General features: G+C 46.0%; 2 protein-coding genes across 6 annotated transcripts in view; one reads left to right on the top strand and one right to left on the bottom strand.

The window, feature by feature from the left end:
- Positions 1–13,956, bottom strand: part of mrps26 (mitochondrial ribosomal protein S26) — a 197,241-nt gene that overhangs the window by 114,023 nt on the left and 69,262 nt on the right. The window lies entirely within an intron of this gene.
- The window catches only part of LOC139563512 (lysyl oxidase homolog 3B-like), a 69,381-nt gene that overhangs the window by 4,538 nt on the left and 50,887 nt on the right, over positions 1–13,956 (top strand). For all 5 annotated transcript variants that reach the window (XM_071382225.1, XM_071382223.1, XM_071382226.1 and 2 more), the window contains exons 2-3: positions 5,741–6,074; positions 6,371–6,534. In XM_071382225.1, the coding sequence (XP_071238326.1) occupies positions 5,750–6,074; positions 6,371–6,534 (489 nt within the window). In that variant the 5' untranslated portion in view covers positions 5,741–5,749. The remainder of the gene's footprint in view (positions 1–5,740; positions 6,075–6,370; positions 6,535–13,956) is intronic.

A 13,956-nucleotide genomic window follows, 5' to 3' on the forward strand; every position in this document is an offset into this window, starting at 1 on the left:
ACACAGGACTCTACAGTCCCAGCAGAACTACACAGGACTCTACAGTCCCAGCAGAACTACACAGGACTCTACGGTCCCAACAGAACTACACAGGACTCTACAGTCCCAACAGAACTACACAGGACTCTACAGTCCCAGCAGAACTACACAGGACTCTACAGTCCCAACAGAACTACACAGGACTCTACAGTCCCAACAGAACTACACAGGACTCTACAGTCCCAACAGAACTACACAGGACTCTACAGTCCCAGCAGAACTACACAGGACTCTGCAGTCCCAGCAGAATTACACAGGACTCTACAGTCCCAGCAGAACTACACAGGACTCTACAGTCCCAGCAGAACTACACAGGACTCTACGGTCCCAGCAGAACTACACAGGACTCTACAGTCCCAGCAGACCTACACAGGACTCTACAGTCCCAACAGAACTACACAGGACTCTACAGTCCCAACAGAACTACACAGGACTCTACAGTCTCAACAGAACTACACAGGACTCGACAGTCCCAGCAGAACTACACAGGACTCTGCAGTCCCAGCAGAATTACACAGGACTCTACAGTCCCAGCAGAACTACACAGGACTCTACAGTCCCAGCAGAACTACACAGGACTCTACGGTCCCAGCAGAACTACACAGGACTCTACGGTCCCAGCAGACCTACACAGGACTCTACGGTCCCAACAGAACTACACAGGACTCAACAGTCCCAACAGAACTACACAGGACTCTACAGTCCCAACAGAACTACTTGCTCAATACTGATCCAGCCAATCACTTTCTGGTTTTCACACCACCTGACCCATGAGCACATTAGTATGAAGGGTCTAAGTGTATGGGCGTGCAGTTTCCCATACGTACACAGGAAAAAGAAACGTCACTTTGTGGTTCCTGAAACACCTCCCTATAAACACACTGTTGCTTTTAGTTCCCGATGAAGGCGGGTGACTGCCTGGCCTGGCATGTTTTGGCTGTAGATGACATATGTAACACTATGCACAATCAAATCAAATCAAATGTTATCGGTCACAAACACATGGTTAGCAGATCTTATTGTGAGTGTAGTGAAATGCTTCTAGATCTGGTAATTACATTTTTGCATCTGAGCTCCTAGAGTGTGCGGCTCTCCTTTATTTTCAAGGGCAGCAGTATCTAACAGGTAATATCTAACAAATTCCACAACAAAACCTAATATCTAACAAATTCCACAACAAAACCTAATATCTAAACAAATTCCACAACAAAACCTAATATCTAACAAATTCCACAACAAAACCTAATATCTAACAAATTCCACAACAAAACCTAATATCTAAACAAATTGCACAAGAAAACCTGATATCCAAACAAATTCCACAACAAACCCTAATATCGAAACAAATTCCACAACAAACCCTAATATCGAAACAAATTCCACAACAAAACCTAATAACTAAACAAATTCCACAACAAACCCTAATAAACACAGTCTAGTAAGGGAATGCACCATATTCCTAGCATTATGATCTCAGAAACCCAGAACTAAAATCTTGCATAGTTGCATCAGATTCTCCATTCATGTCACGTAGTCTGTCGAGATTTTTATTTTATTGTTATTCACTAGGAACCAAACACACATCCAGGGGTCTATTCACTAGGAACCAAACACACATCCAGGGGTCTATTCACTAGGAACCAAACACACATCCGGGGGTTTATTCACTGGGAACCAAACACACATCCAGGGGTCTATTCACGAGGAACCAAACACACATCCAGGGGTCTATTCACTAGGAACCAAACAGAACCAAACGGGAGCAGACAGATGCTAACCGAATGAAACTGGGAGGTACCAACCTGAATTTGTCGAATAAAAAGTTTTGTTTTAGTTGCAAAACATTTACCTTTGCAAAACGTTTTGCTACAGTGTGCGTCCTGAATACACCCTCAGGTCAGGCAGGTCAGAGTTGAAACACCAGACTCAGCAGACTCCATAAGAACTAGTATTCATAGTTGGCTGCTTAATGTACTTTGGGCAAAGATCACATTGTCACACCACACCCATTGGTTTCAATCAGTCATTCATCCTAATCAAATCTATATGCACACATTATAATCAACGTTTTGATTACGTTATAGTAAAGCTTGTTGGTTTTCCATCGAGGGTTGCTTGCTGCTGTAATTGTAAATGTCTCTCCTTTTATTTCGGCAGCTGGTTTGAATCACAGTGTTGGAGCGAATCTTTGCTCTCTGATCGTCCGTCCAGCTTCTTACAGGAAGTCAACCATGAATACTTTACCTCTCTGGTTCTGCTTGGTCTCAGACATCACTGAGGAAAGGTCTTTACCTCTCTGGTTCTGCCCAGTCTCAGACATCACTGAGGAAAGGTCTTTACCTCTCTGGTTCTGCTTGGTCTCAGACATCACTGAGGAAAGGTCTTTACCTCTCTGGTTCTGCTTGGTCTCAGACATCACTGAGGAAAGGTCTTTACCTCTCTGGTTCTGCTTGGTCTCAGACATCACTGAGGAAAGGTCTTTACCTCTCTGGTTCTGCTTGGTCTCAGACATCACTGAGGAAAGGTCTTTACCTCTCTGGTTCTGCTTGGTCTCAGACATCACTGAGGAAAGGTCTTTACCTCTCTGGTTCTGCTTGGTCTCAGACATCACTGAGGAAAGGTCTTTACCTCTCTGGTTCTGCTTGGTCTCAGACATCACTGAGGAAAGGTCTTTACCTCTCTGGTTCTGCTTGGTCTCAGACATCACTGAGGAAAGGTCTTTACCTCTCTGGTTCTGCTTGGTCTCAGACATCACTGAGGAAAGGTCTTTACCTCTCTGGTTCTGCTTGGTCTCAGACATCACTGAGGAAAGGTCTTTACCTCTCTGGTTCTGCTTGGCCTCAGACATCACTGAGGAAAGGTCTTTACCTCTCTGGTTCTGCTTGGTCTCAGACATCACCGAGGACAGGTCTTTACCTCTCTGGTTCTGCTTGGCCTCAGACATCACTGAGGAAAGGTCTTTACCTCTCTGGTTCTGCTTGGTCTCAGACATCACTGAGGACAGGTCTTTACCTCTCTGGTTCTGCCCAGTCTCTGACATCACTGAGGAAAGGTCTTTACCTCTCTGGTTCTGCTTGGTCTCAGACATCACTGAGGAAAGGTCTTTACCCCTCTGGTTCTGCTTGGCCTCAGACATCACTGAGGAAAGGTCTTTACCTCTCTGGTTCTGCCCAGTCTCAGACATCACTGAGGAAAGGTCTTTACCTCTCTGGTTCTGCTTGGTCTCTGACATCACTGAGGAAAGGTCTTTACCTCTCTGGTTCTGCTTGGTCTCAGACATCACTGATGAAAGATCTTTACCTCTCTGGTTCTGCTTGGTCTCAGACATCACTGAGGAAAGGTCTTTAACTCTCTGGTTCTGCTTGGTCTCAGACATCACTGAGGAAAGGTCTTTACCTCTCTGGTTCTGCTTGGTCTCAGACATCACTGAGGAAAGGTCTTTACCTCTCTGGTTCTGCTTGGTCTCAGACATCACTGAGGAAAGGTCTTTACCTCTGGTTCTGCCTGGTCTCAGACATCACTGAGGAAAGGTCTTTACCTCTCTGGTTCTGCTTGGTCTCAGACATCACTGAGGAAAGGTCTTTACCTCTCTGGTTCTGCTTGGTCTCTGACATCACTGAGGAAAGGTCTTTACCTCTCTGGTTCTGCCCCGTCTCAGACATCACTGAGGAAAGGTCTTTAACTCTCTGGTTCTGCCCGGTCTCAGACATCACTGAGGAAAGGCCTTTACCTCTCTGGTTCTGCCCCGTCTCAGACATCACTGAGGAAAGGTCTTTACCTCTCTGGTTCTGCTTGGTCTCAGACATCACTGAGGAAAGGTCTTTACCTCTCTGGTTCTGCTTGGTCTCAGACATCACTGAGGAAAGGTCTTTACCTCTCTGGTTCTGCTTGGTCTCAGACATCACTGAGGAAAGGTCTTTACCTCTCTGGTTCTGCTTGGTCTCAGACATCACTGAGGAAAGGTCTTTACCTCTCTGGTTCTGCCCAGTCTCAGACATCACTGAGGAAAGGTCTTTACCTCTCTGGTTCTGCTTGGTCTCAGACATCACTGAGGAAAGGTCTTTACCTCTCTGGTTCTGCTTGGTCTCAGACATCACTGAGGAAAGGTCTTTACCTCTCTGGTTCTGCCCAGTCTCAGACATCACTGAGGAAAGGTCTTTACCTCTCTGGTTCTGCCCCGTCTCAGACATCACTGAGGAAAGGTCTTTACCTCTCTGGTTCTGCCCAGTCTCAGACATCACTGAGGAAAGGTCTTTACCTCTCTGGTTCTGCCCCGTCTCAGACATCACTGAGGAAAGGTCTTTAACTCTCTGGTTCTACTTGGTCTCAGACATCACTGAGGAAAGGTCTTTACCTCTCTGGTTCTGCTTGGTCTCAGACATCACTGAGGAAAGGTCTTTACCTCTCTGGTTCTGCTTGGTCTCAGACATCACTGAGGAAAGGTCTTTACCCCTCTGGTTCTGCTTGGCCTCAGACATCACTGAGGAAAGGTCTTTACCTCTCTGGTTCTGCTTGGTCTCAGACATCACTGAGGAAAGGTCTTTACCTCTCTGGTTCTGCTTGGTCTCTGACATCACTGAGGAAAGGTCTTTACCTCTCTGGTTCTGCTTGGTCTCAGACATCACTGAGGAAAGGTCTTTACCTCTCTGGTTCTGCTTGGTCTCAGACATCACTGAGGACAGGTCTTTACCTCTCTGGTTCTGCCCAGTCTCAGACATCACTGAGGAAAGGTCTTTACCTCTCTGGTTCTGCCCGGTCTCAGACATCACTGAGGAAAGGTCTTTACCTCTCTGGTTCTGCTTGGTCTCAGACATCACTGAGGAAAGGTCTTTACCTCTCTGGTTCTGCCCAGTCTCTGACATCACTGAGGAAAGGTCTTTACCTCTCTGGTTCTGCTTGGTCTCTGACATCACTGAGGAAAGGTCTTTAACTCTCTGGTTCTGCTTGGTCTCAGACATCACTGAGGAAAGGTCTTTACCTCTCTGGTTCTGCTTGGTCTCTGACATCACTGAGGAAAGGTCTTTAACTCTCTGGTTCTGCTTGGTCTCAGACATCACTGAGGAAAGGTCTTTACCTCTCTGGTTCTGCCCAGTCTCAGACATCACTGAGGAAAGGTCTTTAACTCTCTGGTTCTGCTTGGTCTCAGACATCACTGAGGAAAGGTCTTTACCTCTCTGGTTCTGCTTGGTCTCTGACATCACTGAGGAAAGGTCTTTACCTCTCTGGTTCTGCCCAGTCTCAGACATCACTGAGGAAAGGTCTTTACCTCTGGTTCTGCTTGGCCTAACCACTGAGAAAAGTTCTTATAAAAAATAATTTCTCTGAGTTCAGGTCTTCGTTGTTGCCTGGTGATCTTTTGCATTACAATCTGTAAAGTTTGCCGGTTTATTTGGGGCATTTAGTTTTTGACTAGGATCTTTGTGTTGAGAGCAGTTAGTTATGTGTTGTCTACATCCTTTTCCTGTCAGGTACTCACCAGTTTAAACTTCCTGACATTGGTCGTGTTCCAGAACATCAAATCCATGATACATTGTTGGTAAATGGTGATTGACTGATCTACAAATTATCATGAGTAGTTATATATAAGATGCAAGGTGATTTGTTGATCAGTCAGTTGTGACTGACCTGCAATGTCAAACATTGCTCCCCCCCAACTGACCTCTGACCCTCAAGCTCACCTCTCCTGTCCATGCCCCTACAGGTTTGAGAGATGAAAACCTCAAGATGGTGGCAGCGATTTTCCATCATCAGCTTCCTGTTAGGGGTGTGGCTTCCTGCCTGGATCATGGCCCATACAACGCCCCCTACCCAGGGCACCACCTCCCCCAAACCCCAGAACGACCCGCTGCAGTTCCGTCTGGTGGGGTACCCCCGGAAGCACAACGAGGGACGCATCGAGGTCTTCTACAAGGGAGAGTGGGGGACCATCTGTGACGACGACTTCTCTCTGTCCAACGCCAACGTCCTCTGTCGCCAGCTGGGATTCGTCTCCGCTACGGGTTGGACACACAGCGCCAAGTACGGCAAGGGCCTAGGTGAGCTATAACAACTGTCACAGAGCAGTTATTCCACATTTTACAAGACCATTTCATAAGCATGAAGGATGGACACATGACGCCAGGTTATAGCAAGGGCCAAGGTGAGCTATATAACTATGATATAGTGAGCTAAAAGGCCCTACAACATGGAGCAGCCATTAGAAAACCATTCATCAGTACAGAACACAAATGCTACAGGATACATTGGTTTACAATGAAAACGCACAATACACTATTCTCTATGCTATGTTATAGTTAACCGACGGTGACTTGATTGTCTATTCTCTATGCAGGGAAGATCTGGCTGGATAATGTTCAGTGTAACGGAGGAGAGAAGAGCATTGACCTGTGTAAATCTCGAGGCTGGGGCAACAGTGACTGCACACATGATGAGGACGCTGGAGTCGTCTGCAAGGACGAGAGGCTTCCTGGGTTTGTCGACTCCAACGTCATCGATGTAAGGCATTTACAATGGGTTACAAATGGCGTTACGCCGTAGCAGGGTCGGGGGTCAATCCCAGTCAATTCAGGAAGTTCACTGGAGACCTAATTTCTAATTTTATTCAATGTCTTTTGAATGAAGAACATGTTGAATTAAAATTGGCTTTACCCATAGGACTCTGGTCGAAAGTAGGGAATAGGACTCTGGTCAAAAGTAGTGCACTATAAAGGGAATAGGACTGGTCAAAAGTAGTGTACTATATAGGGAATAGGACTCTGGTCAAAAGTAGTGCACTATAATAGGGAATAGAACTCTGGTCAAAAGTAGTGTACTATATAGGGAATAGGGCCCTGGTCAACAGTAGTGCACTATATAGGGAATAGGGCCCTGGTCAACAGTAGTGTACTATATAGGGAATAGAATGCCGTTTGGGATACAGTTATATGTACTGCTGCTCTGTAACCAGTTTGCTGCTGATGTCTGGGTTTATGCACTCTGCATAGGTCTGCTGCTGATGTCTGGGTTTATGCACTCTGCATAGGTCTGCTGCTGATGTCTGGGTTTATGCACTCTGCATAGGTCTGCTGCTGATGTCTGGGTTTATGCACTCTGCATAGGTCTGCTGCTGATGTCTGGGTTTATGCACTCTGCATAGGTCTGCTGCTGATGTCTGGGTTTATGCACTCTGCATAGGTCTGCTGCTGATGTCTGGGTTTATGCACTCTGCATAGGTCTGCTGCTGATGTCTGGGTTTATGCACTCTGCATAGGTCTGTTGCTGATGTCTGGGTTTATGCACTCTGCATAGGTCTGCTGCTGATGTCTGGGTTTATGCACTCTGCATAGGTCTGCTGCTGATGTCTGGGTTTATGCACTCTGCATAGGTCTGCTGCTGATGTCTGGGTTTATGCACTCTGCATAGGTCTGCTGCTGATGTCTGGGTTTATGCACTCTGCATAGGTCTGTTGCTGATGTCTGGGTTTATGCACTCTGCATAGGTCTGCTGCTGATGTCTGGGTTTATGCACTCTGCATAGGTCTGTTGCTGATGTCTGGGTTTATGCACTCTGCATAGGTCTGCTGCTGATGTCTGGGTTTATGCACTCTGCATAGGTCTGCTGCTGATGTCTGGGTTTATGCACTCTGCATAGGTCACTGAGCTGAACATAACAGGGACTAGGACTGCAGGTGAAAATGAAATGCTGCTGATTTCCTGGTGGGTTGATGGAGCTGTGTGGTGATGCACCATAGAGCTCTATGCTACTCTATGCTAGAGTTTACAATTACACTCTCGTAGATCATTCCCTACGTCATAACATGGCCATGTCATAAGTTAACCACTGGTGATGACTGTCCAAACTGAGGAAGCACAGTTGAAAAGCACATAGGTGCCAGACAGCCAGTCTTTTTCCATCTACCTTCTCTCTCTCTCTCTCTCTGTCTCTCTCTGTCTCTCTCTGTCTCTCTCTGTCTCTCTCTGTCTCTCTGTCTCTCTCTCTCTCTCTCTCTCTCTCTCTCTCTCTCTCTCTCTCTCTCTCTCTCTCTCTCTCTCTCTCTCTCTCTCTCTCACTTTCTCTGTCTCTGTCTCTGTCTCTGTCTCTCTCTCTCTCTCTCTCTCTCTCTCTCTCTCTCTACCCTCCTTCTCCTCCCCCTCCCCCTCCTGCTCTTCCCCCTCCTCCCCCTCCCCCTCTCCCTCCTGCTCTTCCCCTCCCCCTCCCCCTCCTCCTCCTCCTGCTCCTCCCCCTACCCCTCCTGCACTTCCCCCTCCTCCTCCTCCTGCTCCTTCCCCTACCCCTCCTGCTCTTCCCCCTCCTCCTCCTCCTGCTCCTCCCCCTACCCCTCCTGCTCTTCCCCCTCCTCCCCGCCTCCTCCTGCTCCTCCCCCTACCCCTCCTGCTCTTCCCCCTCCTCCTCCTCCTGCTCCTCCCCATACCCCTCTTGCTCTTCCCCCTCCTCCTCCTGCTCCTCCCCCTACCCCTCCTGCTCTTCCCCCTCCCCCCCTCCTCCTCCCCCTCCTGCTCCTCCCCCTCTTCTTCCCCCTCCCCCCTCCTCTTCCCCCTACCCCTCCTGCTCCTCCCCCTCCTCTTCCCCCTCCTCCCCCTCCTCCTCCTTCTCCCCCCCCTACCCCTCCTGCTCCTCCCCCTACCCCTCCTGCTCTTCCCCCCCCTCCTCCTCCCCCTCCTCCCCCTACCCCTCCTGCTCCTCAACCCTCCTCCCCCTCCTCCTCCCCCTCCTCCCCCCTCCTCCTCCCACTCCCCCCTCCCCCTCCCCCCTCCTGCTCTTCCCCTCCTCCCCCTCCTCTCTGTGTTCCTGTGTCCAGTCTGGCAAACAGACAACAAACCAGGAGTTCAGCCAACTCCTCTTCCACCCACTCACTGTGATCTGACTCAATGCAATGCAATGCAGCCTGGGAATCAAGATCAGTTACAACCAGTTACTATTACTGCCTTTAGTCAACCAGTTACTATTACTGCCTTTAGTAACAACCAGTTACTATTACTGCCTTTAGTAACAACCAGTTACTATTACTGCCTTTAGTCAACCAGTTACTATTACTGCCTTTAGTCAACCAGTTACTATTACTGCCTTTAGTCAACCAGTTACTATTACTGCCTTTAATCACAACCAGTTACTATTACTGCCTTTAGTCAACCAGTTACTATTACTGCCTTTAGTCAACCAGTTACTATTACTGCCTTTAGTCAACCAGTTACTATTACTGCCTTTAGTCACAACCAGTTACTATTACTGCCTTTAATCACAACCAGTTACTATTACTGCCTTTAGTCAACCAGTTACTATTACTGCCTTTAGTCAACCAGTTACTGTTACTGCCTTTAGTCAACCAGTTACTGTTACTGCCTTTAGTCAACCAGTTACTGTTACTGCCTTTAGTCACAACCTGTTACTATTACTGCCTTTAGTCAACCAGTTACTATTACTGCCTTTAGTCAACCAGTTACTGTTACTGCCTTTAGTCAACCAGTTACTGTTACTGCCTTTAGTCAACCAGTTACTGTTACTGCCTTTAGTCACAACCTGTTACTATTACTGCCTTTAGTCAACCAGTTACTATTACTGCCTTTAGTCAACCAGTTACTATTACTGCCTTTAGTCAACCAGTTACTATCACTGCCTTTAATAACAACCAGTTACAATTGGTTTCTCTCTGCAAAATAATAACAATCAATGACCAAGGGATCCGTAGCAAAAGTGAATCAATGATTACACCACTGATGATTAAGAATGTATCAGACACTGAGAACATATGAAACCAGCCTATGATCCCAGCCAGCAGGAGAACACAGCAGCCCCAGAAGGCACTGCTGCAACTAGGAAGCCTGTCTTCCACCTCAGATTTACTGAAGCACAAATGATCATCTTTATTTAACATCTTTCTCTCTCCTGGTTACTTTTTGCCTTTATCAACGTTTTATTATCTGTTTTATTTTTAAATTTGAGCTTTATTTTACCAGGTTAGTCTCATTGAGATTAACAATCTCTTTTCCGAGAAAGACCTGGCGAAAATAGCAGTTTTAAACACAGAGCACTGCAGTTTAACACTACAGTTTAAACCACACAGCACTACAGTTTAAACCACACAGCACTACAGTTTAAACCACACAGCACTACAGTTTAAACCACACAGCACTACAGTTTAAACCACACAGCACTACAGTTTAAACCACACAGCACTACAGTTTAAACCACACAGCACTACAGTTTAAACCACACAGCACTACAGTTTAAACCACACAGCACTACAGTTTAAACCACACAGCACTACAGTTTAATCCACACAGCACTACAGTTTAAACCACACAGCACTACAGTTTAAACCACACAGCACTACAGTTTAAACCACACAGCACTACAGTTTAAACCACACAGCACTACAGTTTAAACCACACAGCACTACAGTTTAAAACACACAGCACTACAGTTTAAACCACACAGCACTACAGTTTAAACCACACAGCACTACAGTTTAAACCACACAGCGCTACAGTTTAAACCACACAGCGCTACAGTTTAAACCACACAGCACTACAGTTTAAAACACACAGCACTACAGTTTAAACCACACAGCGCTACAGTTTAAACCACACAGCACTACAGTTTAAACCACACAGCACTACAGTTTAAAACACACAGCACTACAGTTTAAACCACACAGCACTACAGTTTAAACCACACAGCACTACAGTTTAAACCACACAGCACTACAGTTTAAACCACACAGCACTACAGTTTAAACCACACAGCACTACAGTTTAAACCACACAGCACTACAGTTTAAACCACACAGCACTACAGTTTAAACCACACAGCACTACAGTTTAAACCACACAGCACTACAGTTTAAACCCCACAGCACTACAGTTTAAAACACACAGCACTACAGTTTAAACCACACAGCACTACAGTTTAAACCACACAGCACTACAGTTTAAACCACACAGCACTACAGTTTAAACCACACAGCACTACAGTTTAAACCACACAGCACTACAGTTTAAACCACACAGCACTACAGTTTAAAACACACAGCACTACAGTTTAAACCACACAGCACTACAGTTTAAAACACACAGCACTACAGTTTAAAACACACAGCACTACAGTTTAAACCACACAGCACTACAGTTTAAACCACACAGCACTACAGTTTAAACCACACAGCACTACAGTTTAAACCACACAGCACTACAGTTTAAACCACACAGCACTACAGTTTAAACCACACAGCACTACAGTTTAAACCACACAGCACTACAGTTTAAACCACACAGCGCTACAGTTTAAACCACACAGCGCTACAGTTTAAACCACACAGCACTACAGTTTAAACCACACAGCACTACAGTTTAAACCACACAGCACTACAGTTTAAACCACACAGCGCTACAGTTTAAACCACACAGCACTACAGTTTAAACCACACAGCACTACAGTTTAAACCACACAGCACTACAGTTTAAACCACACAGCACTACAGTTTAAACCACACAGCACTACAGTTTAAACCACACAGCACTACAGTTTACACCACACATCACTACAGTTTAAATAACACACAGCGCTACAGTTTAAACCACACAGCACTACAGTTTAAACCACACATCACTACAGTTTAAACCACACAGCACTACAGTTTAAACCACACAGCGCTACAGTTTAAACCACACAGCACTACAGTTTAAACCACACAGCACTACAGTTTAAACCACACAGCGCTACAGTTTAAACCACACAGCACTACAGTTTAAACCACACAGCACTACAGTTTAAACCACACAGCACTACAGTTTAAACCACACAGCACTACAGTTTAAATAACACACAGCGCTACAGTTTAAACCACACAGCGCTACAGTTTAAACCACACAGCACTACAGTTTAAATAACACAGCACTACAGTTTAAACCACACAGCACTACAGTTCAAACCACACAGAACTACAGTTTAAATAACACACAGCACTACAGTTTAAACCACACAGCACTACAGTTTAAACCACACAGCACTACAGTTTAATACACAAATGTACACATTGAACAGCCAGATGGTTTGGGATAGTGTGGTGCAACTAGGGGTCAAAACATTGACAGCCTCCCACTTCATTATCCATTTTAGTGTTTAACCAAACTTTAAACATCGTTATTTGTGTTCAGTTTCAAGCATTGAGAATAAACTCCACTAAACTTTTACTTGTTGAGCACCATAACTCTGTGGGGCTTGATGGGATACTTTTACTTGTTGAGCACCATCACTCTGTGGGGCTTGATGGGATACTTTTACTTGTTGAGCACCATCCTTCTGTGGGGCTTGATGGGATACTTTTACTTGTTGAGCACCATCACTCTGTGGGGCTTGATGGGATACTTTTACTTGTTGAGCACCATCCTTCTGTGGGGCTTGATGGGATACTTTTACTTGTTGAGCACCATCCTTCTGTGGGGCTTGATGGGATACTTTTACTTGTTGAGCACCATCACTCTGTGGGGCTTGATGGGATACTTTTACTTGTTGAGCACCATCACTCTGTGGGGCTTGATGGGATACTTTTACTTGTTGAGCACCATCCCTCTGTGGGGCTTGATGGGATACCTTTACTTGTTGAGCACCATCCCTCTGTGGGGCTTGATGGGATACTTTTACTTGTTGAGCACCATCCCTCTGTGGGGCTTGATGGGATACTTTTACTTGTTGAGCACCATCACTCTGTGGGGCTTGATGGGATACTTTTACTTGTTGAGCACCATCACTCTGTGGGGCTTGATGGGATACTTTTACTTGTTGAGCACCATCACTCTGTGGGGCTTGATGGGATACTTTTACTTGTTGAGCACCATCCCTCTGTGGGGCTTGATGGGATACTTTTACTTGTTGAGCACCATCCCTCTGTGGGGCTTGATGGGATACTTTTACTTGTTGAGCACCATCACTCTGTGGGGCTTGATGGGATACTTTTACTTGTTGAGCACCATCACTCTGTGGGGCTTGATGGGATACTTTTACTTGTTGAGCACCATCACTCTGTGGGGCTTGATGGGATACTTTTACTTGTTGAGCACCATCCCTCTGTGGGGCTTGATGGGATACTTTTACTTGTTGAGCACCATCACTCTGTGGGGCTTGATGGGATACTTTTACTTGTTGAGCACCATCCCTCTGTGGGGCTTGATGGGATACTTTTACTTGTTGAGCACCATCCCTCTGTGGGGCTTGATGGGATACTTTTACTTGTTGAGCACCATCACTCTGTGGGGCTTGATGGGATACTTTTACTTGTTGAGCACCATCCCTCTGTGGGGCTTGATGGGATACTTTTACTTGTTGAGCACCATCACTCTGTGGGGCTTTCGTTGGTGTGATCATCAATATCCATGATATTTACGGCGCGAGGTGTTCTTCGTCTTCATCTAGGTTTTCATAGATTTCCTCTGACGTCTTTAACACTCCCGTCTAGTGATATGTCAGTAGCAGCTCCCCTGCTCTGCTCAGGTTTCTGTGTGACAGTCTAATGTAAAGATATCATTTTTATCTGTCAAACCAATATGACACTAACCACCACAATGTGATTCCCAGCAGCCTTGGTTTCTGAACATCATGTTTGCTTCCCACAGTATAGATTCATTCTAAACATGCGATTCAAGCATACAACTGACAAATACATTTGCATAGAGCAAAAAAATGGGATCCTGTGAATTGGCACGTACATCACATATTATGACTGAGTTTTTCCACCTGTTACGGCATGCACTCTGTGACCCGCCATTGAATGGCGTTTTCTTTTCTATCTATGCTGTCTCTGTGTGACATCAGTGACATCAGCGTGAAGAGATGTGTGTGGGAAAGGTTCCGTATGTCTCAATCTCTCTCAGAGGTTTTTCAGTGATGTCAGTCACACCATGAGAAACTCTGATGGTCCACTTG

The sequence above is a fragment of the Salvelinus alpinus genome, chromosome 34, assembly GCF_045679555.1.
Source record: "Salvelinus alpinus chromosome 34, SLU_Salpinus.1, whole genome shotgun sequence".
Lineage (NCBI taxonomy): Eukaryota > Metazoa > Chordata > Actinopteri > Salmoniformes > Salmonidae > Salvelinus > Salvelinus alpinus.